At 41.3% G+C, this 23110-nt stretch overlaps 1 protein-coding gene across 1 annotated transcript in view; it reads left to right on the top strand.

Annotated features, from left to right (window-relative positions):
- LOC311081744 (thyrotropin-releasing hormone-degrading ectoenzyme-like) overlaps window positions 1–23110 on the top strand; it is a 153289-nt gene that overhangs the window by 7083 nt on the left and 123096 nt on the right. Inside the window, exon 3 of the mRNA XM_084112373.1 lies at window positions 10838–10964. Coding sequence (XP_083968499.1) covers window positions 10838–10964 — 127 coding nt within the window. The remainder of the gene's footprint in view (window positions 1–10837; window positions 10965–23110) is intronic.

Genomic DNA, 23110 nt, shown 5'->3' with positions numbered 1-23110 from the left:
GTGTTCAGCGTTTTTATGTATTTATGCTGAGTTTTCCAAATCTGTGACCTGTGAGGTTTCATCTCAGTCGGGATTCTCCCAGAAGAAAGCTGCCACGAAAGCAAGTTTTAAAACAGACCTATTATCTTGCTCACAGTCGATATGTTTATTTTACAGTACGTTTCTATAATCAATATATAATGATTACACAGTGGATAATGGAAATGGTTGTCTCCACTAACATTAGTCCAGTGTCCATAAAGTCATATACGTGCTTATTAAAAGGGTAACAGTCATGTGTGCAACAGGTGTCCACTCATGCTCATGTCCAGGATTGTGTTCATGATAAACTCTTCCAGGTTTTATATAAAATACAGGAACGTTGTTTGATGTGACGTATCACTTTCATCACATGCACTAAAAATGTTCTTTTTTTTTACACTGAATCCTCAGATTCTAAGCACCTTCATCTGTCTGCCATTAGAGAGACTCTATTTATACTTATATCACGTTCAGTCATATTAGACACTTCCTGACGGCTTCCTCAGTGGCTCCTGCTGTTGCCCTTGGCCGGCCTCCTCCTCATATTAGTGTAATTAATCGATCTCCTTCAGCATGACCGCGCTCTCCTTTATATCAAATCATCTCTTACTGCAGTGTGTGCTTCTATCTGGGGCGTTTATACCCACACTGTGGCGTGTAGCGGTTAGCCGCACGTTAGCGTCCCCATCAATCACATTAAAGCGGCAGGGTCGCCCCCTCGCTCCATTCATCACACAGATTCGGCTGTGCGGAGCGAGAGGAAAGATCGTGGGACAGGAACGTTCGAGAGGAGAGTGGAGTTATTACTCTGGGTTTATGGGGAAACACTGATCTACCACACACACACGTGTAAAGATCACGGAACACCCGGCAGCAATTGGTTGGGCATTATGTATTTATGGGTTTTAAGGCCTAGTGGAGGGATCTCAAACTCAAATGACCTGAGCCAGGTGATGTTCCCCTTTGGCCAGTTGAACAGTTTTACTTTGGGTTTTTACACAATGAATTTTAATTATATACATTTATTGTTATAGTTATTGACACATTTGACTTATCTTTTCCTCATACCCAGTTTAGTAATGATGCATGAGATTGTATTTCTTGCAAATTGCAGGCTTGTTTGTTGTTGTCATCTAACCTGCAGCTGTGCGCTTATATTTGTACTTAAGGATTTAATGAGCCATGATGAAAAATATTATATAGTAGGCTACTGTTTAACAATCCTTTACAGTAAAATAATTATATTATAAACCGTGAAGGCCAAACAAAAATGCAAAAAGTGCTAAATTATTAGTGAGATGGGTTTAAGGATGAACTAATAACATTAGAATTGCCTTTGGAACTTTATATTAATGACAAAATGAAATACCCTTCACTTGACTTGCACATAATTGTGCAGGATTCATTAGTGTATGTTTTTTCTAAAGAAATTTAATAATTCTCTCTGTCTTTTGAAATTGCTTTTCTTGTAATGTAAACAAGGTTGCATGCGTGGAGAAAAATAATATCCAATAATATGATGGCCTAACATGTTTCCATCCATGTTTTTAATCAAATCTGCTTGTTTATTGTTTCTGTTTGCTTATTGATTCTATATATTGTTTTTTTCTTCAGTTTATTAATTTATTTCTGTTTGTTTTTTGGTTGTTTGGATGCTGGTTTTGTTTGTTTAATGGTTGCATTTGGGATTTGTTCAGTTCTGTTTGTTTAATGGTTTTGTTTGGATCTTTGTTCTGTTTGTTTAAAGCTTCTGTTTGTTTGCTTGTTTTTGGCTCTGCTTGAGTCTGGCATGTTTGTTATTTTGTTCTGTTTGTTTATTGTTTCTGTTTAGATATTGTTTCTGTTTGCTTAATGGTTTTGTTTGGATCTTTGTTCTGTTAGTTTAAGTGTTCTGTTGGTTTGTTTTTTGGCTCCGCTTGAGTCTTTGGCAGGTTTGTTTGGTTCCCTTTCAAGGGAACTCCCGTTGCGTCGAGAATGACGCTATGGGGAACGCTTTGCGTGATGACGTCTTGAAGCACATGTAAAATCAGTCCAATGGTGTGGCGGAACGTCAGAGGCGGGTGACGTCACGTACCAGGAAGCTATAAAAGCCGGCCCGAAACAGAAAACGAAAGCTTTCTGAGTCTTCAGTCGCGCTCTGTGTTGAATCTGTCCTTGTTATTTGGTGTTGTCTGTCTATATATATATATATTCAGTATGGCGAGCAAGCAGCAGTTTAGAGTGTGTGTCCATCCCTGCCCGCGTTATTTAACGGGAGGTGACACACACACTCTTTGTGTTGTTTGTTTGGGAGAGGAGCATGCCCAGTCAGCACTCGAGGGTGGTGACTGTGTGCATTGCTGTGCGCTTCCATTGCGTACGCTCCGATCCCGGTTGGCACGGTTCAATCCCGATCACGTTCCCCAGGGCTCTGGTCCCGCTGCTGCCGAGGCACAGCGTCGATCTCAGACCTGGGGTTCGCAAATGGATCTATCAGTGGATGTTGAGACGGGCTCTGCCTTATCTCAGCAACCTTCTGATAGATCCAGTGCCTCTCATCAGGGTGTGGAAGCACGCGCTGCGGTTTCTTCCCCCCCGATGGAGGCACCAATACTGCAATTGTCCAGCTCTGAGGAGTTGGACGTTGTTAGTGTTGAAGCTGAGTCTGAGGATTCGCCACCTCAGTCTCATGCTTTTGAGGAATTGCTCGATGTTGTCACGAGAGCAGTTCACAGATTATCTATTGAGTGGCCAGAGGATAGGCAGGACGTTCGCTCGAAAAGTAAGCTCGACGAACGCTTCCTGCCATCTCGTGCACAGCGGGCGGTCTATGGCAGCCCTGGTGGCCACTGAGAGGCATCTGTGGCTCAATCTGAGCGACATAAAAGAAAAAGAAAAACATGTTCTCTTAGATGCTCCGGTTTCCACTGATGGTCTATTTGGTGATGTTGTGAACAGTGCGATAGCTAAATCACAAGAGGCCTCTAAACAGGCAGTTGCACTCCAAAGACTTCTCCCCCGCCGTTCATTCTATGAGGCTGCTGAGCGGGAGCAGCCTCACTCCTCTAAAAAGAGCGCTAGCCATCGTGCCACTCAAAAACAGAGTGTGTCCTCTCGTGCTCCCCCACAAAAATCTCGGGGACACGGAGGGCGCTCTCAAACCCAGCAGCCCTCGAGGGGTAGAACGGATCTGCGGACCGTTATTACCGCCAAGAAGGCTGCTGGGAAAAAAGTCCTGACGTCCGAGGGCTCAGGACAAATGAGGGTAGTCCCCCCCGAAGCAGAGCGGTTAACACCTCTTTTCACGGTGCCCGTCTCTCTTCGGTACCCTCAGGGGACCGTTCTGCCAACCCTGCCGCCTCAGGTGTTACAGGGCGCAGCGGTCTCCGGCGAGCACATATCTCAAGGACCACCCGGAAACGTAGTGGCCTCGGGATGCCCGCCCCCTCCGAGGAGGGTGTTAGAGCAGTCTGTTCGGTCGTTCCCTGCCGGTGCGCCGTTACAGGGCGACGAATTGACTACTCAACAACAACAAAATCCAGAAACCAGTCTCGAGAGGCTGGTACCTCTAGTAGAATCTTTGACAGCGTGGAAGCTACTGTCAAATGTTTCTCGTTGGGTCCTGCAGACCGTGGAAAAAGGGTATCAGATACAATTCAAAAAACGCCCACCTCGGTTTATGGGGGTCCTGCCCACAGTGGTGGGCCCCGAGCAGGTTCTGGTCATGGAACAGGAAGTGAACACTCTGTTAGAGAAAGGGGCCATAGAATATGTACCTCCCTCCGACAGGGAAACCGGGTTTTACAGCCGGTACTTCATTGTTCCGAAAAAGGACGGGGGATTGCGTCCCATTTTAGATCTTCGAGTTCTGAACGATTCAGTCATGCAGCTCAAGTTCAAAATGTTAACATTGAGACAGATCGTGCCACAGATCAGGTCCGAGGACTGGTTTGTCACGATAGATCTCAAGGACGCATATTTCCATATTTCCATCCGTCCGTGTCATTGGAAGTTCCTGAGGTTTGCTTTCGGGGGCAAAGCATACCAATATCGTGTTCTTCCATTCGGCCTAGCTTTATCACCCCGCACTTTCACCAAATGCATGGATGCAGCTCTGGCGCCGCTGCGCCTCCAGGGTATTCGCATCATGAACTACATCGACGATTGGTTGATTTTAGCTCAGTCGCATCAGTTGGCGGTTCAACATCGAGATGTTGTTCTCGCCCACATGAAAGAGCTGGGGTTACGGCTGAACGCCAAGAAGAGTGTGCTTTCTCCACTCCAGAGGACCACTTTTTTAGGCGTGGTTTGGGACTCAGTGTCGATGCAGGCGCGCCTGTCACCGCCACGTATAGAGTCCATCCTTGCAGCTGTGAAAAGTGTAAAGCTAGGCCAGCTACTCACTGTCAAACAGTTCCAGAGACTGTTGGGTCTCATGGCAGCAGCTTCCAACGTGATACCTTTTGGACTGCTGCACATGAGGCCCCTGCAGTGGTGGCTCAGGACCAGGGGGTTTTCCCCGAGGGGCAACCCATTTCGCACAATCAGGGTCACGCGGCGATGCTTACGTGCCCTGGTTATGTGGAAGAAACCTTGGTTCCTGTCCCAGGGCCCAGTGTTGGGAGCTCCTTGTCGTCGCAAACTGCTAACGACGGATGCTTCCCTCACGGGTTGGGGAGCGATCCTGGAGGGTCGCTCATCTCAAGGTCTGTGGGAAGACCATCATCGTTCCTGGCATATCAATCGCCTAGAGATGTTAGCTGTCTTCCGGGCTCTGAGGAGCTTTATCACAGATCTCAGGGGACACCATGTGTTAGTACACACGGGCAACACGTCGGTAGTCGCCTATATCAACCACCAAGGGGGTTTGCGCTCGCGCCCGTTATCCAACTTGGCACGCCATATCCTCTTGTGGTCCCAGGGGAAGTTACTGTCACTCAGGGCAGCTTACATCCCCGGGGTCCAGAATATAGGAGCAGACACTCTGTCGAGGCAGGGGCCGAGGCCCGGGGAATGGAGGCTCCACCCCGAGGTGGTGGAGCTGATATGGAGGGAGTTCGGCCAAGCACAAGTGGATCTGTTTGCGTCTCGAGAGACGTCTCACTGTCCACTTTGGTTCTCCCTCACGCATCCAGCTCCTCTGGGACTGGATGCTATGGTTCAGACGTGGCCGAGGCTACGTCTGTACGCCTTTCCCCCAGTTGCTCTGCTCCCGGGAGTTCTGGAGAGAGTTCGCAGGGACCGGGTTTGCCTGCTTCTTATAGCCCCGCGTTGGCCGGGCAGAGTATGGTTTCCCGATCTGGTCTCCCTCCTCGACGGGCATCCTCTGGAGTTACCCGTCAGTAGAGACCTTCTGTCCCAGGCAGGGGGCTCAATATTTCACCCCCGCCCAGAACTGTGGAACCTGTGGGCTTGGCCTCTGAGGGGGCCCAGCTCATAGAGTCAGGTCTCTCAACTGAGGTTGTTGAGACCATTCTACAATCCAGAGCTCCCTCCACGAGGAAACTTTATGCCCTGAAGTGGAGAGTCTTCACTTCTTGGTGTAGTGACCGTCGGTTGGACCCAGTTAACTGCCCAATTGGTACAGTGCTGGAGTTCCTGCAGGACCGGTTCACAGCAGGTCTAACCCCGTCCACTTTAAAGGTTTATGTGGCGGCCATAGGTGCTTACCACATTCCTTTGGGTGGAATGTCTGTGGGGAAAGACCCTTTGGTATCTCGTTTCCTTCGTGGCACTTGGAGGCTGAGGCCTGCAGTTCGCTCTAGGGTGCCACCTTGGGACTTGTCCATTGCGCTACAAGGCTTGTCCCTGGCCCCCTTTGAGCCTATTGAGGAGGTTCCTGAGAAGTTTTTAACGCTGAAAGCTCTTTTCCTTCTTGCCATTTCCTCTCTCAAGAGAATAGGGGATCTCCAAGCGTTGTCGGTTGCTCCGTCATGCTTGGAGTTTGCTCCGGGTATGATCAAAGCATTTCTTCATCCGAGACCGGGCTATATCCCCAAGGTCCCCACTAATGTGGCCAGACCTATTGTTCTGCAGGCCTTCTGTCCTCCTCCCTTTCAAAATACGGACCAGGAGGCTAATAATTTGCTTTGCCCTGTGCGGGCGTTAGACGCATATGTCCACAGAGCTGCCCTGTGGCGAAAAAGTGATCAATTATTTGTGTGCTTTGGGTCCCCTAACAAAGGAGGCCCAGTGTCTAAGCAAAGGATGAGTAAGTGGGTGGTCGAGGCTATCTCACTTGCCTATGAGGCGGCTGGGCAGCCTTCTCCTTTGGCTGTCCGGTCGCACTCGACGAGGAGTATGGCGGCCTCTAAGGCCCTTATTTCAGGAGTTTCTTTACAGGACGTCTGTGATGCGGCAGGCTGGTCCTCACCGCACACTTTCGTCAGGTTTTACTCTCTGGATCTAGACTCTGCTCCAGGGTCTCATGTTTTATCTTCCTAGTGCTGCTCTCTAGATTACACACAGGACAGACATTCGTAGCTATGGAGGCGTTGGTATAGACGTTCCCCATAGCGTCATTCTCGACGCAACGGGAGTTCCCTTGAAAGGGAACGCCTCGGTTACGACTGTAACCTCGGTTCCCTGAAGAGGGAACGAGCGTTGCGTCGCCTTGCCATATCTCCTTCATGCCTGTCAGCTCGACTTCAGACTTTTACGAAGCTTTCGTTTTCTGTTTCGGGCCGGCTTTTATAGCTTCCTGGTACGTGACGTCACCCGCCTCTGACGTTCCGCCACACCATTGGACTGATTTTACATGTGCTTCAAGACGTCATCACGCAAAGCGTTCCCCATAGCGTCATTCTCGACGCAACGCTCGTTCCCTCTTCAGGGAACCGAGGTTACAGTCGTAACCGAGGCGTTTTGTTTGGATGTAGGTTCTGTTTGTGTATTGGTTCTGTTTCTTTTTTGTCTGCTTTGGTATTTGGTATGTTTGTTTATTGGTTCAGTTAGATAAATAATTTTGTTAGGATATATTTTCCTAGCTTGATGGATCTGTTTGTTTGTTTGTCTGTGCTTGGTTGTTTGGTATGTTTGTTATTTGTATGTTCTGTATATGTTTGTTATTTATATGTTCTGTTTGGATGTAGGTTATGTTTGTTTATTGACCTCGGCTCTGTTTATTGTTTTTTTTTTCTCTGCTTGTATATTTGGTACATTTGTGTATTGGTAATGTTTGTTAAATGGTTTTGTTTGGATTGTGTTCTCTTAATTGAAAGTTTTTGTTTGTTTGTTCTGATAGGGTGTTTGGTAAGTTATTTTTTATTCTCTGTGCTTGGATGTTTGCTATGTTTTTTATTGGTTCTGTTTGTTTATTTGTTCAGTTTGAATGCTGGGCAGCTCATTCAATTTAATGGGAATTTAAGTGGTTCAGCTCATTGGTTAAGAGGTGTTTAATTTGTTTACAGTCTTAAGCAATTCCTCAGAAAACCTGCTCCATTAACATGAACATAACTGCTAATTGTTGATTTGTATTGGTTGTTCAGCTATAAAATCAGATTGTAACTTGAATGCTCTCTAAAGACTAATAACTAGCAATTTTGAATGAATACAATTTCACTTTAATGTTCCATATCTTGCATTATGTTCTGTTATGACCAAGCCATTTCAGATACAACCCAGTATGTTCTGCAACCTCTGTGAGTAATGTCTAACAATATCTGGAGAAAAATATATTTTCCAAACCAGAAAATAAATGATCATGCTGTCTGTGGCCCGCTCTCCTAAATGATTTGAAGTCTAAGCTTGGATGTTTGTTTCATCTATCTTCACCAACCTACATTGTTTAGTCAACCTGCTGCTGTGTGTGAATAATGCTGAGTCTTCATCTTCACATGCTTCTGTTTTAGTGAACGTGACCTTTGTTTAGCCTGTATTGACCACTGGACTCTCTCTAGTCAAGTCAAGTCACCTTCATTTATATAGCGCTTTTAACAATACAGATTGTTTCAAAGCAGCTTTACAGTGATAATAGGAAATGAATGGAACAGAGATTGTTTTGGTTTTACAGCAGCTCTAGAAAATGTTATTGTCCAGCAGAAGAAGTGCATCACATATTGCAATTTTACCCTCAGAGTCTTCAGACTCGTAATTTCTCAAACAAACAAATATTAACACTCAACAGGGTTTCCCTTTCTGACCATGCAAAATTTTTTACTTATTGTATTATATTAGTTAAAGTGCTAAAATAAGAGAAACTGATTGTCTTAAAGCAGCACATTTCATTTAATAACAAGATAGCAGCCGTTATTAAATGCACTGGTTTAGTGTCAATCAGTTTTTATTTATTTTATCTTTAAAATGACAAATGTTCTTGTAATATCTAATCAATATTCAACACCACTATAGTAAATATTCTCATTACATATTCATGAAATTACTCAGCCTGATCAGAAAAGCATGTTTACTGCATTTAGTGGACAAAATTATGGTTTTAGCAGTAGAATACAAATGCCTTCAAACGTCTATGTGGGTTTAGCAGCATGAATGTCCATCTTGATTTATTCTGGTTTCGTGCTGTCAGGCAATTTGACTTCTCACCAGTCAAACTGGTCTAAACAACACAAGCTGGTGACTAGATATACTTTCTAACAGGGAATCATATTTTGTAACATAAGAAGATACATTTCACACATTGCACAGTTTTTACGGCACAGTTTGGACCTTTATAGCAATGCATTTGTGCCTGAAGTATCTCTCACATATAGACATGTATAGTGTAATAACTCAACAGGTTATTAACTCAACAGGTCAAGTGCCCCTTGTCATTTTTGAGTGTTTTAACTAAAGCTTCATCTTTTCATCAGGAAGATTTTGTTTGTGGATCAATGTTGAGCATCCACTCATTGAGAGACTCTATTCAAGTCCCCATGCAATCAAAACATTTGACAAAATTTGCATTTAGACAATATAAGCAAATCTAAAACTTACAGTCTCTCACTTCCACCAATATGGATCAATCATTTTGATGACATCACTCTGCACTTCGGTTTCTGTTCAATCAAATGGTCTAAAGCGTCCCACCCCTTACACTATAAATATGCGGTCTATTTAAATAAATCGGTCATTTGTTCAAACAATTACTATTTTCTATATGGTGAATGGCACATAGTGCACTATATAGGGGATAGAGAACGATTCAAAGAGTGTAAATATGCTTTCCATTGAGGCGAATGAAGTTTGGTTTCACATTTGTGTCACGTGAACTGCCACAGCGTGCACACAGTCTGCTCCAGTCCAGAGACACAATAGCACAGATCAGATCACGTGCGCGTGTCGACGCAAAACGTATCGGGTCCATTTGAATTCTGCACAGAATGCTGTATTTTAAAGCGATATGGAGGAGATGAGGAGGAGAAACGGTTAGATATTAGGAGGAAACTTCACCTTTACCAAGGTCAACGGCTCTGGCTGAGCTGCGATATAAACTAAAAGCTATTCGCTATTTTAAAAAAGGGGAGGAGCTGTTCGATATGTCCCGCCCTGTCTTCTTGCTTCAGTGGAAATTACGTCAACACATTGTATGCCGGGCGTTTCAATGCACTTCAGTGGGCCTTTAAAGTTCAATTAACCCCATTTAAGTCTCTGTCAAGCTGCCTTCAACAAAACCAAACAAATGAAGCAGTCAGCACTAGAGTCAGATTGAACAATCTCCGCAATGGCTGATTAATGACGCTTCTCTTGATTGTCAACTTGAGCGCTTTGTCTAATTACAGGTTGATTTAAAATCACATAGATTTGATTGAGCTTTGAATCATTTCCACAGCCGTCCATTCATCTTTATATCAGACATAGAGCTGATCGATACAGTAGCAACATGTGATGTAAACAACACATAATTCAATGTGCATTGCTGCCAGGCTCTGAAACAAAGGCTTGTTTTGCACGGTAACTCTGTTAGTGTAGGAGGACATTCATTCTGACTGGATGGATGCCCGTTCAGAAAGCTGTGCTGTGCATCAGCCTTCGGCTAAAAGAGACTAAGATCATTTTTACTGTGAGAATACATTTCCCACAGAGCCACACCTCACACATTTTCTTTCACACTTGTTCTCTTCCCTCTCACACACATATAATCGTAAATACAGAATAAAGGATTTTGCAATCATGCAAATGCTTTGTCTTTGCTTTTTCCTGGAAATCTAATTTGTTTCCAAAGATAAATGTCTAAAATGCTATTATAATAAACTACAGCGTTAAAAAATGATGAAAATGAGCAAAGATGTTTACATTATTTAAATATATAGAGGAGTTTTCATCAGCTAGTCTAATAACATTATGGCTTATGAAAATGTAGCCTAAACAAAAAACTGGAAAGAACAAGACTACTCTTTTATGAGTGAATGAACTACTCATCCCATGAAGCACTGCAAATTACTAAATCGAATCAGAAAAAAAAATGGTACAAAATATTCATTATAAATATAAAAACTATATGTTTAAAGTTAATATAGTCAGCATATTATGTCTCAATTCATTAAATGTGTGGACTCTTCAATATGCAAAAGTTGTGTAATTAAAAATACTGAATATGAGCTCATCTGCCTGCTATCTACAGAAAATAAAAGGGTTTTTTACATGTGGATTAGGTGACAGTAATACTTTTTAATGCCTCACACACTTTTGAGGGGTGGCAAAAAGTGCACTTGAAAGACAAATGCAAAATTCACAAGCCAGATGAAGCATTTGGCAGATATTTTCACCAAGGATTACTCTTTCAAGTTATCCTTGAGGGAATTCAGGTTAGGACTAAACCCAGAGCCGTACAAGAGTACATTCAGCACCTGACACAATTTGACTTTTGTTCTCCCTCTCTTCCCATGTTGTGTTGATGTAGATTCGGCTGTACGCAAGGCCTGACGCCATCCAGAGCGGATCGGGAGACTACGCTCTGCACATCACCAAGAGACTCCTGCAGTTTTACCAGGATTACTTCAAAGTCAAATATTCCCTCCCGAAATTAGGTAAGACTGGCGGTGAAATGTCTTCAGCTTTGTCTGGCTTCAGTGAAACGGCAATAAATGTTCTTCTCATGGGAAAGCGAGTGATTTTTCATTGCTTCATTTTATACTGCCAGTCGGTTCTGTGTGACTTCCTGTTTTGTGTTCGTGTGAAGAGGTGACGGAGTCTCAATAGCAACTCAGTTCTTGCATTTATTGATCCCAAAAGCATTCTAGGCTGTTTGTGGTTGTGTTTGGAATTAGAGCACACACACACACCATGTGTGCGGTGTTAAAGTGTGTGTGGTTTTAGGTGTGAGTGTGGTTGTGGTGGACTGGCTCACATCAGCCTGTGTCTCGCTCCATTGGGTTCCTGTCAGTTCTCTGACTTCATTTGAATATAACCATCAATCTCTCTAGGCGTCTGTCTGTCACTCTCTTCCCCCGCCTGCTCTCTTCCTCTCTAAATGTGTGTGTTTCATGTAGGCTGTGTATTTCGGTGCACATGTAATATTAATCATGTTCCTCTCTTAAACGCTCTCTGGGAAGCATTTGCTCTGCTTGCTAATAGGGTTAAGACCCTCTCAGTATTCACACACAGACTACATCTCAATGATTTTCTCTTTGAATTTCTTTCATTCTCATTTTCACCTTCCAGTAAATCCAGCGTAAGCTATTAGCTGTGTTCGGGAACATGGCAGTCGGTCGGCTAGTTTGCAGCAGCCATCCAGTCATCCTAGACCAGCTAATATGTTTCTAAAACACAGCGACCAGCTTAAGCTTTTCCAGCAGGGGTTTGTAGGACTTTCACTCTTACTAATGTTAGCATGTATTACCTTGTGAAAAAGAAGTGTACTTAAAATCATCATGAAATGGAAGTTGCGATATAGTCTTTTCTTTCTTTTTTTCAAAACGGCTTCTCAAACAAGAAAAAATGTAGAAGGGGGCTTGATTTTGTCCCTCAGGAATTGACTGAATCTTTGGATCGTTACAGTTTGCTATTGCTTCTGCTGAACGCAAAAGAAAATATTTTGAAGAATATGGGAAACCAAATTGACTTCCATAGTATGGAAAATAGAAGTCACTATAGAAGTCAATGGCACCCACTGTTTGGTTACCCATATTCTTCTAAATATCTTATTTTGTGTTCAGCAGAAGAAAAAAAAAAATCATACAGGTTTCGAGCAACTTGAGGGTGAGTAAATGATGACAGAGATTTAATTTTTGGGTTAACTATCCCTTTAATATAAATTTAAGCTATGATATATTTTCTTTTAATTGTAAATAACATGCAATCAAGTGTTAAAAACATTACATACAGTTTGCACTTAAGTACTGTAAATTCTTTTAAAGTATATTATTTAAAAGTATGCCAGGTAGGTCTTTCACAATAGTTAACAGAATATGACAGTGGCTCAATAGCCTCTGGCCTCAGCTGTAAGTTTTGTGCAGTTTTATTACTGTTGCTCTATTGATTTACGTCCAGCAGGATCATTTCACTGAATCTGTTTAAACATGCTGAACCCTTTAATGAGGCTGGAGATTTTGTCACCTGCTAAAAAGATGGTCACGTCTGGCTGTTAAAATGTCACATCAAAGACGCTGCTTTTGCAAAGGAACAGTTTGTTTTCAACTCAGTTGGTGACCTTGAGATACTTTTGACATGTACGCATTAATGTTGCTTGTCACTACTAAACTGGGGGGTGAGATGTTTTCAGCGTGAAGTGCGGCTTCATCTGAGAAATGATGTGGACGTAATGAATGCGTCCGTTACGTAAAGACACCATCTGTGTGTTGAGTGTTGGAGCAGTTGCAGCCCCTCTGGTCTCCAAACAGGGACATTCTGTCTTTCTGCTCATGCAAACGAGAAAAATACAGAGAAATGAAATCAGAGCGTACAGGTTAAAGACGGCACGCTAGGAGCAGATCACATTCAAGTCCTTGAAGCACCTCACACAGATGTGTTTTAAAAGCTTGTTACAGCATTTTAAAGCTTCCTAACACTTCGGTTTTTAAGGTTTATGTAGTCTGAGAGATTTTAGGCCATTTGTTATGTCTCTTCTTTGACTTAAAGACTAAAGTTCTTTGTATCCGCGGCTCTAGGCATGTGATTCGTCGCTAATGGCATAACGATTTCTTTCAAAAGAAACAACGACACAAACCGCAACACGACCCATTCATCAAAGTGGCCCATTGTTCGCCCGCCGAATCTGAAGCAGAGTCCAATTAGAGCAACTTAATCAGAGCTGCCATTTACTGTGACTGGCAAATAAGAGACAAAGAGCTACTTTCTCTCTTTCTCTGTTCCTCTCTTTCATTCACTCTCTCTTTTAAAGAGGGCGAAAAACTGAATGACAGTAAAAGGATTCAAAGAATGATGCAAACCAGGGGAGAAAATGGACTTTGTTGTCGGGTAGCAGTTAATACATTCATATGATGATCAGAAACCGGTTTCATGCCTTTGACAAAAAAGCTTCCAGAAGCTTCCTCATCAGTGAAGAGTCACATGCAGAATGATAATAAGATGAAGAATCAGAGCGGAGTGTGTCTGCATCCATTTAGCTTTCATTACATCAACAAGTGTCTTCAGCTGCAAGTATCAAACTGTCGGATGCTTCTGGGAGTTGTTGTGAGTACGCTTTTTAGGTCCCAGTGAACAGAGAAATAATCAAATATTTCATAAGTGAGCATTTGCATCAGAGTCGCTTTCACCGTCTGGTGCTCAAACATTGAGTCAGTTTGTATATCAAATGAAATGCTGCTCAGAGATGATAAAATGGTCTCAAATGGGGGTCAAAATAGCCCTTTGAGTGAGCAAAATAACATTTTTAACAGAACACTTTATTGATTATTGCATACTGCACAGTACACATAAATGAGTGACATTCAGTTACTATTTTAAGTACATTGCATTGTGGGGAACAGTGCTGCCAACAATGTATTCTATAGATTCAGTATTCAGGTAGTACGCTATTTAGAACATGTTACATTTTATTTAATAAAAACATACTTCACTGTCAAATTTATTTATTATTTAAACTCTGACTTGACAGCTCTTTGAGTCTACAGTCGATATGAAAAGTTGAAGACTGTAATGGAGCACATCATCTGTTTGTCAGAATAAAGAGACAGTGTGAGTGGTTGAAGTAGCATTTAGCACGTCCTTTGAGAGGGACGCGATCTTTCTTAGACATTGATCTACAGTAAGTGCTTCTCAGAGAGAGATCAATGATCTATCAAGAAGAGGCCGAGTCGCTCCAGACTCTTCTTAAGTCTGACAGCAGAATCTGAGTGACAGATACGGATGAATGCAAAAGGAAATCCAGTGCGTGACAAATGTGGACGGGTTCATTTTCCTTTGCTGTTAAAACCAGAGAAGGATCAGCAGTGTGTGTGTGTGTGTGTGTGTGTATTGGAAGAGATCCAGTCCATTGCAACTAATCAGACCAATCAAATCCCAGTGTCATTCATTGGCTGTTATTCCTTTTTGAACTTCCTGCATGTTGATCCAGGAACAAGTTCCTCTTGGCTGAATCTCGTAAAGCCTAGAGATCAGATCCAGCTCAGAATCACACATGTGACCTTCAGATTTATTTAAACCCCCTGCATGATGGGAAAGATGACATTTATCACAATCACCTTTGGGCTCTCCCTACTTTATGAGATTACAGTGAGAAGAGAGCATTCTGGGTAATTTCCTCAGTCATGGGAGATCGGTAACAGTGCCAGAGCTGGAGAGATCAAACTATATGAATTAATCTGAGAGAATGAGACTAAAGACTGACAGAGGGACGTCTGAGCATCTTTCAGATACAGTGTTTTCTGAGGTGAGTGACTGATTTTGAGGAGGATGAGACTGTTTTTGATTTCCTTGTTTTGAATGGAAATTTCTTCGCTCATTTTTGCAGTTCATGTCCTCTGCAAGGACATCTTTCACTGCTCTATTCTGACCATCATTATTTATTATCAATACAACTGTGACACTGCCATTTCTCTTTTAGTTTGCTTCATCTCGTTCTTTTAGTTCTTTCTTGCTCGCTCTTTCAGTGTCTTTCCTCCCTCAATCCTGGAACACAAAAAAACTGAAGCACAAGCTGCACTTTTAAAACCTGTTTTTTGTCTCGATCGCTATCTCTGTGTGATTGTTCTGGCTCAGGCCCTTAATACAAAAAATCCCAAGGATAATAGTAATCTCTTCTAGAATTCATTAAAGCTAATCATCAAGGTCGGACGAGGGGCGTTTTGAAAGCGCCCGCACCATCAATGTGAAAGTGACGGTCATAAAACTGAAGGGTATTTCACTAGAGATGAAAAATAAGGCACATTATTAAAGAATCACAAAGCCACCGTATGTCTGATGAATGTTAACAGAGTGACGCTCTCCATCCCTCTTCTTTTACTGAGAAACAAAGTATAGAGTGTTTGCCAAGTGTTTCTCAAACCTGACCTTTGACCCTTCAATGTCTTCTATATGCTTACTAGTGTGGTTTTCAAGAGAAGGAGGTTCAAATTCATTCATTTTAACAGCATTTCCATTATTTTAAAATGTGCCATTATGATTGATGAGCTCATTTTGATCCTAGATCGCTCCTTATTAGAGCACAAAATCATAATCCTCATCACAAGAAACAGAAATCATCAAATGAAATAAAAAATCCAACCATTATTAACTTTCTTTTCCTCACATTTTAATGAATAATTTCCCAGCACTGACTGAGAGCATTATGTTTTTTCCATTACCAGCCTCTCAAAGCGAGAGCTCATTCACAATGCACTAATACGATAAGGGTCTGTTTTATGTTGCTGTTTATCATAGAAAGTTATTAGATCACACAAGGTCACATGATCAAAGGAGACGTCTTGACACATGAGCTGTCACATTCATTCTTTGGATGGTGCTAATAAACCTACAGGTGTCTGCAGCTTCTCTATTAATATTACATGAGCTTTGCTTTGCATTTCAATACGAGCAAGAAGCCTTCATCATCTACATATAACAACGAGAGCAGTTGTTATCCAAAAACACAAGTGTGAAAATATGTCATTAAGGAAAGTTTGGTTATATTATTTAAAAAATTGCCACACTGTATTTACCCTTTACAAAAAAAAGAAAGAATCCTAAAACGCATTGCAACAGCCTCCGTTACAGTTTTCATAATTAATATTTTGAAGTGTTTTATAAATATTTTAAATTAATTTGAATATTCTTTTATTTCAGTTTTCATTTTAATGTCAGTTAAAGTTTCATTAATTGTATTGTTTTTTTGTCATTTTATATGTTTTTTTATTATGATTTTATATATTTTTTTAGTTTTAGTCATTTCAGTATATCAGTTTAAACTAAATTAAATGGTGCTTTGGTTTCTAGCTGGAATAAAATAAGCTTTTTTTTTGTTTTAGTTATAGTTTCTATAACAACTACCATATCAAGAGAAATGTTGACTGTGAATATACTTACTCATTTATTAAAATAGACTATTTTGTCAATATTTGTGTAAAGCTTAAGTGCATATCCTTTGCAACATGCTAATGTTGCTAAAGTGTATTGAATTATTATTTAATTGATTAATTGACTCTCGTTTCTCGTTTGGTTGTCGTGAAAACTGTGCAGTATGAAGAGTAGTCTAGCGTTTCCACAACCTTGCAATATGTTGTAATTTTTCTCACTTGTCATTTCTTGAATTGAGTTTTTCATTTTCTGCTTTCAGAACTCTGGGAGCAGCAGTGTGACTGTATTCATTGAAACACACTGACCTTTAGGGCCCTATTTTAACGATCTGAAACGCAAGTGTCAAAGCGCAAAGCGCAAGTAACTTTGTGGGCGGGTCTTGGCGCTGTTGCTATTTTCCCAGCGGAATAAATAACTCTTGCGCCAGGCGCAAATCTAAAATGGGTTGGTCTGAAGTAGCTTCATTATTCATAGGTGTGGTTTGGGCGTAACGTGAAATAAACCAATCAGAGCGTCATCTCACATTCCCTTTAAGAGCAGACGCGCTTTGCTCTAAAGCGGATTCCTATTATAACGGCGGATTTGCCAGGCGCGCGCCAGGAGCGGTTCACAGCCAAGGAGAGCAACGCTCTCGTCAGGGACGTTGGGGATGGAGAAACCCACCCAAATTAACTTCGGTTAAAAAGGTGTATGATAATTTGGGTAAATGTGTAAGCTAGATGTATGCTTTTATAATAAATTGTCTATCTATCTATCTATCTATCTATCTATCTATCTATCTATCTATCTATCTATCTATCTATCATAATAATGTATGATTTGCAAAAATGAAAACTGCTGCTTCTGTGTAGATGAGAGAATCAAAGTGTATGCGCGTTGTGCACACGCTACATTCATTATGGCCAAGCATGCGCCCTTAAAATAGCATATGAATAACATGCGCAACGCGCCACTGACTTTAAACTATTTTTTCCTGGTTAGTGGCGCAATTGTTTTCTAAACCTGCAAAATAGCATGAAGGAACGTTTGCGCCGGAACACGCCTCCTTTTTTGCGCTGAACCGCCCAGGGAGCGCAAGTTCATTCCCTAGTTTAGCGACGTGCTTCTGTGGAGGGAAAAGCGCGCTTTGCGCGGGTGCAAAATAGGAATGATACATGCGTCAGCGTACAAAGTCAATTGCGCTGGGTGCAAGATAGGGCCCTTAGTGTGTTTAATCACAGCTGTGTTTGTGTGTGTGTGTGTGTTCGGCGTGATGAAAGCTAGAGCCGTGTTTCGCTCTCTCTGCTGAGTTTGGCTCTTGCTTTGTTTGAAGGCCGAGGGCGATGTCACGGGCCTCGTGTCTCTTCATCTATCAGCTGCTTTCTGAAATCTACAGCCTTCTGGTCTCTATCGATTCTGCACATCATTTTTGTTCGCCTCCTGCTGAGACTGAAAGCTGAAGCCGAAGCCGAGAAGGAGATTCAGAACAGCAAGGAGGAACTCGGCTGTTTCCTTTAAAAAGATTAAAAGGGAAGTTTGCTGATGGTTGAGAGATCCAGACATCAGATCATACTGAAAACATGCAGCAGGAGAACACGACTGTGATGTTTCTGGCAGCTTGTGATGTCAGTTGAGTCTGTGTAATCTTTTCTCCAGTGTGAGCGTCTTTCCCATAATCCTCATCTATGATTATGACTGATATATTCTGTCTGTGCTGCAGGTGTGCTGTAGCTGATCATCACTTGCTGTTTGACTCAAATTTACTGTCTCACCTTCAAGTCGAGATCAAGATCAAGTTCTTATCCTCCTGAACAGGCCATAGACCAGCAAGTTCAGACTGGTTTATGCTGGTTAGTGCTGGTCTGGTCCATCCAGTCAATAAATTCTTGCTGGGTGAACACCAGCATCCAAAATAAGTGACTGTCTATAAATGTCTGACACGTTTGTGGGTTACCAGTCGGACTCTCTAACCATCAGGCCACGACTGCCCCCGTACAAATACAACAAATGCTGGTGATCTATTGCTGGTCTTTTCACACTAACTGAAAAGTAACAGTTAAAAAAAAAAAAAAAAAAAAAAAAGGGACCATTTTTTGAAGGACCATGCAAATATCATGGTATTTTGTATATATTTGTAATCTTTTTAATGCTAAGGATCCCCAAATATGATATGATTACCTGTTGTGAGGGATCTTCTTCCTACAATTCAAAGGCATTTTCATGTATAAAAACACATTAATATTGTGTAAGCGTAATATTATAAAGACAACATTTTCTTTAATATTTAAATTATTAAATAATAATTTGTTTAAAATTTAGTTTGAAAACCCCTGGTATATGGTAATCATTCAGCACCATATAAATAAGACTTATAGAAGTTTGATGGTGGTATTATTATCACCTGTACATTGTACTGACACAGAAACTTCAGGGAAAGAAGGAGTGAAGAAAATGAGCTGTATTAACTGCACACTAAAGAGCAAACACCCTACTGAGTGAGTGTAAATGATTTTGACCTCTCCGTTAAACACAAACGAGTGTCACGCTGTCAAGGCTCACGGTTCTGCCGTCACTCCAGACTTCTGCCACTAATCAGTTTTATATTGTGTATGTGGTGGTCAATGTGTTTGTAGTTTCACTCACTGTTGTGTTTGATTGCAGAATCTCGTCTTCATTCCTATTACAGGTCTAATTCAGCCTCAGTTTGTGCCGTAGATCAGAGTCATTTGTCTGAGAAAGAAACGCTGTCACTGGTTCAGTCAGAGTTGCACTGGAGACTCATTCATCACCTGTAGGACAGCGAGCGCCTCGTGCTGATTGGACATTTAGGATCAACTATTAAGAGAAAGAGAGAAAAATATATAAAATACAGAGCTGTGCCTTTATAAATCCTTCATTTATCCACACATCTACCCATCATAAAAATCTGTAGTTTAATGGCCATCTGTCTGTTTGTGCTGATATATGAAGCTCTATGGAAATGATGGAAGATGATGGTATTTAAGTATTTATGGTCTCTTTAAATGGTTTTTCGGGATAAAGCCCCTCAGACGGACGGGATGCTGCTGAAGAGGGATTTTGGGGCTCAGTGATCAGAGCAAAGTAAAAAACTCAAGAATCCATCCGCTCACAAATAGCAGAAGGCGTCTGATTTTATAATGCGCATTAGATCTGGACAAACTGGCTCTCAGAGGACTGTTCAATAAAGTGTGATGTAATCCTGTAATTGGATTGATTATGAAAGAGAGGCCAAATGACACGCCGGCCGTCACACTGTAGGAGCACGCAAACACAACACACACACGCACATATTGCTGTTGTCACAATGTCACTAAACGAAATGACTATTTTATATTAACCTAATGCACCAACCAACATTCACCAAACAGATGCAAAAGTGAATTCATCATTGTTCATGTTGATGATGTTGATTTGGCCAATGACAAATAAGAGTGTTAAATCTTTTAAAAATCTACTTTAGAAATGTTAGTTTTGAAAAGATTATATTTAATCATTATAAAAATGCCATGTGGTGTAACCATCAAGTAATAATATATTTTCCATTCTCTTTTCAAAGTTTTTTTTTTAAAATATCAAAATGAATTCTAATTCAGAAATTAAAAACATGCTTATGTATGAATTGCAATGTTCTATTTAAATGTCATTTACCCAGAAAGTTTCAAGTAACGCACCAATAAGATGTTTGATTGAAGGTGTCCACCCGTTTTTAAAGCAATGATTCACTCTGTTGTCTAAGATTGTTCTCCTCTTCACACAACACACATCAGCTTAATATCATCTGAAACTGATTGACAGGTGGAACATGCACTGAAATACTCCAGAGTTTCAGACGTGCTGATGTGAGTTTAATGTCCAGTGCTTTAGAGATGAACTACATCAGCAACTGCTTTTAATTAGTCTGGCTTTGAGAGTAATTTTCACACTCTTCTCACTCTCTGTTCATATTCTGTAGTGTTTCCCTCAGATCTGAGGTGGGTTGGAGTCTCATTGGATCTGCAGTGAAGTTACTGATTTCAATCACGTCTCATTTACTGCAAATATGCCATGAAATGAGAGTTTGAGCAACAACACAATCAGCTCTTCTGTCTCGTCTTGGCTGGTTTTATTTGCCCGCTGATTAAAACTTCATGAAAGCTCACATTCTTCAAACAAGCAGTTTTAGGTGAACATTTTCAACTGAGAGAGCGTTTAGTGATGTTTTTTCTGTACAAAGCACTTTTCTGTTTAAACAAAGTTCCTCCCCGCAGAGTTTGTTCCTTGGGCTTTTTCCTCGGGGTGTGTTGGTCGATTCTTTTATAAAATGATTAAAAAATAGCAGGGTCTCTTACTACAGTCGCTCACTGTATGTGTAAGTCACCTCCAGTGTTATTGATCGAACACTTTCTGCCCTAATAGGGTTTATGAGTGTTTTCATGTGCATTAGTTGAATATCCAGTATTTTTAGACTGATCTCTCAGCTGACCGTTGAGTCTGGTTTATTTTTGATGGATCGCTTGATTAGATGCTGGTTTATGCTGAACATGTTGTTTTATTCAGTCTGTAAAGGGCGTCATGATTGATGCTTTTGTGCTGGTTTACATGAATAGAGAAGATATTCAGGACACTCAGGATATTCGAATAACTAACAATACACACATACAACACAGATGATAACCAACAGTGAACTGAACAAAACAAGGAGTACTCACACAGAGTACAACTAGACACAGGTGGGATTAATCAGTAACCCAGGTAACAAACAGGGAGGAATAAGTAACTAAGGAGACAAGAAGGAAACACAGGAACATGAACAAAAACAAAAGGAAACGTTGTGACCCTGGCAATATAAACTTATTTATAAACAAAGAAACACCCCTTTTTCAATATACAGTATTTTAAAGATAATTTTGTAAAATCCAAATAAGCTTTTTCATGCGCGGAAAATGAACCATTAACCATTTTTGCACATTTTGAAAAATCCTTATGACACTAACAGTTTACAGGCGAAAGACAATTAATGTCACAGTTCCAATAACTTAGAACATTAAAGAGACCTTCCTACTGACTCTGAAGAACACCAGGAGAAAGATGTCCTGGGTTCCTGATCATCTGAGTGAACATGATGCCATAGTCCTGCTGCAGGAGGCATGAGGCCTGCAGATGTGAACAGAGCAATAAACTGCAGTGTCTGTAATGTAACACACCTAAGACAGTGTTACAGGGAGACAGGAAGGACAGCTGATTATCCTTGCAGTGCCAAACCATGTGTAACCATGTGTCCCCCAAAATGTATTTGAGAGCTTGCAAGTGTCTTGGTGGAAGAGTGGAGTAACATCTCAGAGCAAGAGCTGGCAGATCAACTGTAGTCCATCCAGATCAGATGAACTGTAGGACTTAAAGCAGCTGGCGGACACACTACATACTGACTGCTACTATTGATATTGAACCCTGACTCTGCATGGACTCATTATTCAATTTCTGTTCGTTAAATGTCTGTGAAATCTGTTTATGTCTCAGTTATTGAATCTTTTTATGTTCATATAAATATTTACACATAATAAGAAATTTGCTGGGGGAAAAAGAGGTTTAAAGAGGGAAGATGTTTCTTTTTGTTTTGCTGAGTATACATACAGTACTTTAGGTACAGTATGGCCATTAAATATTAAACAAATTCATCCACAGTGCTGCTGCTACAATTCACTGTTAATATTGTGGCTACATTTAATGAAAGAGACAGAAATAAAAACACAAACAAAAATAGATCTGGCCTGAAGTCGTGTCCTTCCCATCACCCCTGTGCATGTGTGTGTTTTGTGGACACAGAACACAGCATGCCTGTGTAATTACAAGCATTTATTTTGTGTGTGTTCATGTGTATGCATGTGTTTGTGCAGTGTGTGTGTGTGTGTGTGTTTGTGAGCAGAATCACTGGCTACGTTTACATGCAACCAAATAATCCATTAGTAATCGGATTGACGGCTCAGGGTTAGGGTTAGGACTTTAGGATTAAACACCTTAATCGATCCGACTGAGCTCGATCCGAATGAAATTTCGATCAGATTGAAAGGGATAGTTTATTCCTTTTCTAATCCGATAGAGAGGACATGTAAACACTTAATTGGATTGAAAACCGAAACTGAAAGGACTGCGCATGTGCAATGACATTGAAATAGCGTAATGACGAATGACGCATGGAATATAAATGAGTGTCCCGTCATTCTAAAATTCTCCTTTCACCCAGGGTCTGTGAAGTGGAGCAACGTCCCACCAGTCCTTGTTTCAGATTTCCATCCACAGATGACTGGTCTTGGGCGCGGGAAGGGCTATTTTTACTGTGTGATAAATATAAGCAACACGGAAAAACAGTTAATATACTCATTGTCTCCAAATGACGGAAACGGATATTAAGTCTGCTGTTAAAAACATATAAAAGAACCAATGTAGAAGAATGGTTATTATGTGCAAACAGTGGGAAACTGTATATTCGTGCAGTGTGCACGTCAAAAAATCTATTCCAATTCGAAGCTTGTGACATAAACGCGCACATCAACCCGATCACTTTGTATGGCGTTCATGTAAACACTACGTTCGGATTCATCATTTGGAATGAATTCAGTCCGACTGAAACTAAAGTTGTGCATGTAAACAGAGTCACTGAGGTTTATTCCCACAGCAGTGTCAATCAGTTGCTGTGTGGTGATGTCACAGCACCATCGGGAGAAAGATGGAGAGAGAGACAATC

Source organism: Abramis brama, assembly GCF_963993115.1.
Source record: "Abramis brama genome assembly, chromosome: 4".
Classification (NCBI taxonomy): domain Eukaryota; kingdom Metazoa; phylum Chordata; class Actinopteri; order Cypriniformes; family Leuciscidae; genus Abramis; species Abramis brama.
Note: the sequence above shows the minus strand (reverse complement) of the source record. Positions and strands in the feature narration are given on the sequence as shown.